The 3,131-nt window shown below is 37.3% G+C and overlaps 1 protein-coding gene across 1 annotated transcript; it reads right to left on the bottom strand.

Annotated features, from left to right (window-relative positions):
* Positions 1-1,774: 1,774 nt before the first annotated feature.
* LOC308418024 (olfactory receptor 51G2-like) lies at positions 1,775-2,734 on the bottom strand (the record flags this gene model as incomplete). The annotated part of the gene is made up of 1 exon (XM_080913362.1): positions 1,775-2,734. The coding sequence occupies one exon, from the start codon at positions 2,732-2,734 to the stop codon at positions 1,775-1,777; it is 960 nt and encodes a 319-aa protein (XP_080769488.1).
* Positions 2,735-3,131: the final 397 nt, after the last annotated feature.

Here is a 3,131-nt window from a genome sequence, read left to right as displayed (position 1 = left end):
CTGGCTCACTAAGGCACACACAAACACACACACACACACACACACACACACACACACACACACACACACACACACACGTACATGTGCTAACAAATAATAAGATTAAGATGGATATTGTGATTTATGATCTATGGGGTATTTTGAGTTTTGCCAGTACATGTTAATTGTCACAGAAGAGGTAGAATGAACTGGTAATTTTACCCACCTCCATTGTAGTGACGATAAACTGTGTTCCCAACCTACATTTAGATAAATCAGGAAAAATATCACAGTATGACTTTAAAGATTGATTTTACAGCGTTTAGGATTATAATAATGATTATTAGAGACTGATGAAAGTATAAACCAGGGGAGGGTAAAGAAATATCTCAATGTGATCAGTGTTACAGATTTAGCTTATATATCTTAACTCACTGTAGGGTGATTATAGTTAACAATATAGTGAAATTTCCAGTTAAAAATATCTAGAAGAAATTGTTTTCACCAGAAAACAGATAACTGTTTAAGATAAGGGATGTGTTAATTGTCTTCTTTGATTATTAAGCATTCCACATGTGTACTTAGAAATATCTGTATCCCATAATTATTGTATGTCATTAAATCAATATAATAAAAATATAATTAAGAGATATGCATATTTTAGTTAAATATGGTGCTTCAATGAAATGAACTATTATGCCTTTTACATATGGAAAAATAAATATAATTAACAAATATATGTTAAAATAAAATTATGTTCTAAATTATGCAAAATGCATTCTTAGAGTTTTTTTGACATCATTATCAATTTCAACTAAAAAACAGATTTTTTAAACATTTCAACTGTTATTTGAGATTAGAAACAAATACCAAGAGAATGTTTAATCCTCATTCTTTTCACTCTTTGGCTTGTGTTGCAAAATGCAACTTAGCATGGCATCTTGCTCCTCTCTGTTCTCTGGTGTCTGTCAGTTTGCTGCTTAGATGCTATACCATACATGCTCTTCATGATCACTTCATAATTGGATATAAATGATGAATTTAGAAAATGAAGGATGAAATTTAAATGATAAAACATCTGTCCCGCGGTGTTTGGACTACTGTAACAGCTCTCATATGTTTGATGTTAAGTTACTTCATTTCATTGGTTGTGTTCAAGACTATGGAACATTTTACCCATATTCATAAGATTGTGTGCAGGTAAGGAGATTAGCTTGAAATTGTCTCTGCTTTTATGTCATTAAAGTATTTTGCTAAATGTGACAAAACAAAGAGTTTAATTCCATAGGTATAGCATCTTTAAAATTTCTATTAATTAAGGAAAATGTTGACATCAATAGGCTTAATAGAATCAATTTTGCTCACTTAGCATTTACATTTGAATTGTCATACACTTATAAAAAGTCTTTTTTTCAGAGACACATTATTTATCTTTTCAATCACTCATTAATAAATCTTTTAATATTTCATTAAATAAGTGCTTACTGCATTAAAGCTAATGCATGTATAGTAATGGAAATATGTTGACAAAAGACAAATAACTGTGCTTATAAAGATTACATCCAATTATAGATTTTCAAAATGCTCCTATGTCAAAAAATTACAAACCTGAACAGTATTCTATTTGTTAGTTTTTAATCCTGATCTCTAGTACAAATAATATCTCTGTATTTACATGACTACAAATGTCCTTACTTAGTTCTATATTCAGATATAATGTCAACCTTTGAATCTTTTTTTATATGTAGAATAAAAAATACAATCCACTCCGTAATTTATCCTCAGAGCAAAAGATTTAGTGTCCCGGGATGTGCCCAACACTTCCTCCACTGGACCTGAAGATGCGCCAAATCCGATATCGGATCTGCTTGGTCTTTATGGTATAAACAACCGGGTTGAGCACTGGAGGAGTAAGAAAGTGAAGATAAGAGAGCAACACACGGCTGCAGGGGGAAGCCCACTTGCCAAATCGGTGGATCATCGAAAGGCCAATCATAGGTGTGTAGAACAGCAGCACAGAACAGATGTGGGAGACGCAGGTGTTGAGGGCTTTGAAACGCTCTGTCTTGGAAGCAATTGACAACACGGTGTGGAGGATGAGCGCATAGGATAGAACGATGAGCACAGAGTCCACACCCAGGGTGGAGAGAACCACAAAGAGTCCATAGGCACTGTTGATGTGGGTGTCGGTACAGGCCAGCTTTATAACATCTGGGTGCAAGCAGTAAGAGTGGGAAAGATGATGCTTCTGGCAGTAAGGTAGCTTCTTCAGCATAATGGGAGCAGGGATGTGGAGACCAATGCTTCGTAGCAAAATGACCAGGCCTAAAGTGGCAATCCGAGGGTTGGTGAGGATGGTGGCATACTGTAGGGGACTGCTGATGGCCACCACACGGTCAAAGGCCATGGTCAGCAGCACAGATGACTCCATGATGGAGAAAGTGTGGATGAAGAAGAGCTGTGCGAGGCACATGTCTAGTGCCACCTCGCTGACCCCCAACATGTAGATAGTGAGCATGGTGGGCAGCGTGGAGGCAGACAGGCCGAGGTCAGTCACTGCAAGCATGGATAGAAAGTAGTACATAGGTTGGTGCAGGGAGGGCTCTGACTTTACAACCCACAAGATCAAGCCATTCCCTGCCAGAGAGGCAATGTACATGGCACACAGGGGAATGGAGAGCCAGATGTACACAGTCTCCAGGCCAGGAAGGCCAGTCAGAACGAATGAGGGGCTGGAAAGGTTGGAGAAGGACATAGCAACCTCAGTGCAGGGCTTCAAGATCAACTGTAACCACAGGAGCCAACCCTGAGCGTTCCTATATCAGGACTTCTGAGAACTCATCTCTTACAAGGACTCTTCACAATGTGTCTGTCACATCCGCGATCTTCTACTTTATCTTAGCATTTCCTCTAGTTCATAATTAATGATACCTTAAAAAGATGAATTTGTTTGTCATGAGAAAGTCTTTGCATATAGCAAGAACCATTCAAAGTTATTTAATTAATAAATTAGAATTGTAAATATGCCATTAGAAATGGGATAGAAGAATGTTGGTTTCAAGTCTGTACTATACACAATAGGATCTGAATTGAAGCTCACTCCCAGAAGAGCTATGGTGTTAAACATATTCTGGAACCCAAGTTTCTACTTT

Source organism: Micromys minutus (genome assembly GCF_963924665.1).
Source record: "Micromys minutus genome assembly, chromosome: 2".
Lineage (NCBI taxonomy): Eukaryota > Metazoa > Chordata > Mammalia > Rodentia > Muridae > Micromys > Micromys minutus.
The sequence above is the reverse complement of the archived record's forward strand: the minus strand, read 5'-3'. Positions and strand labels throughout refer to the sequence as shown.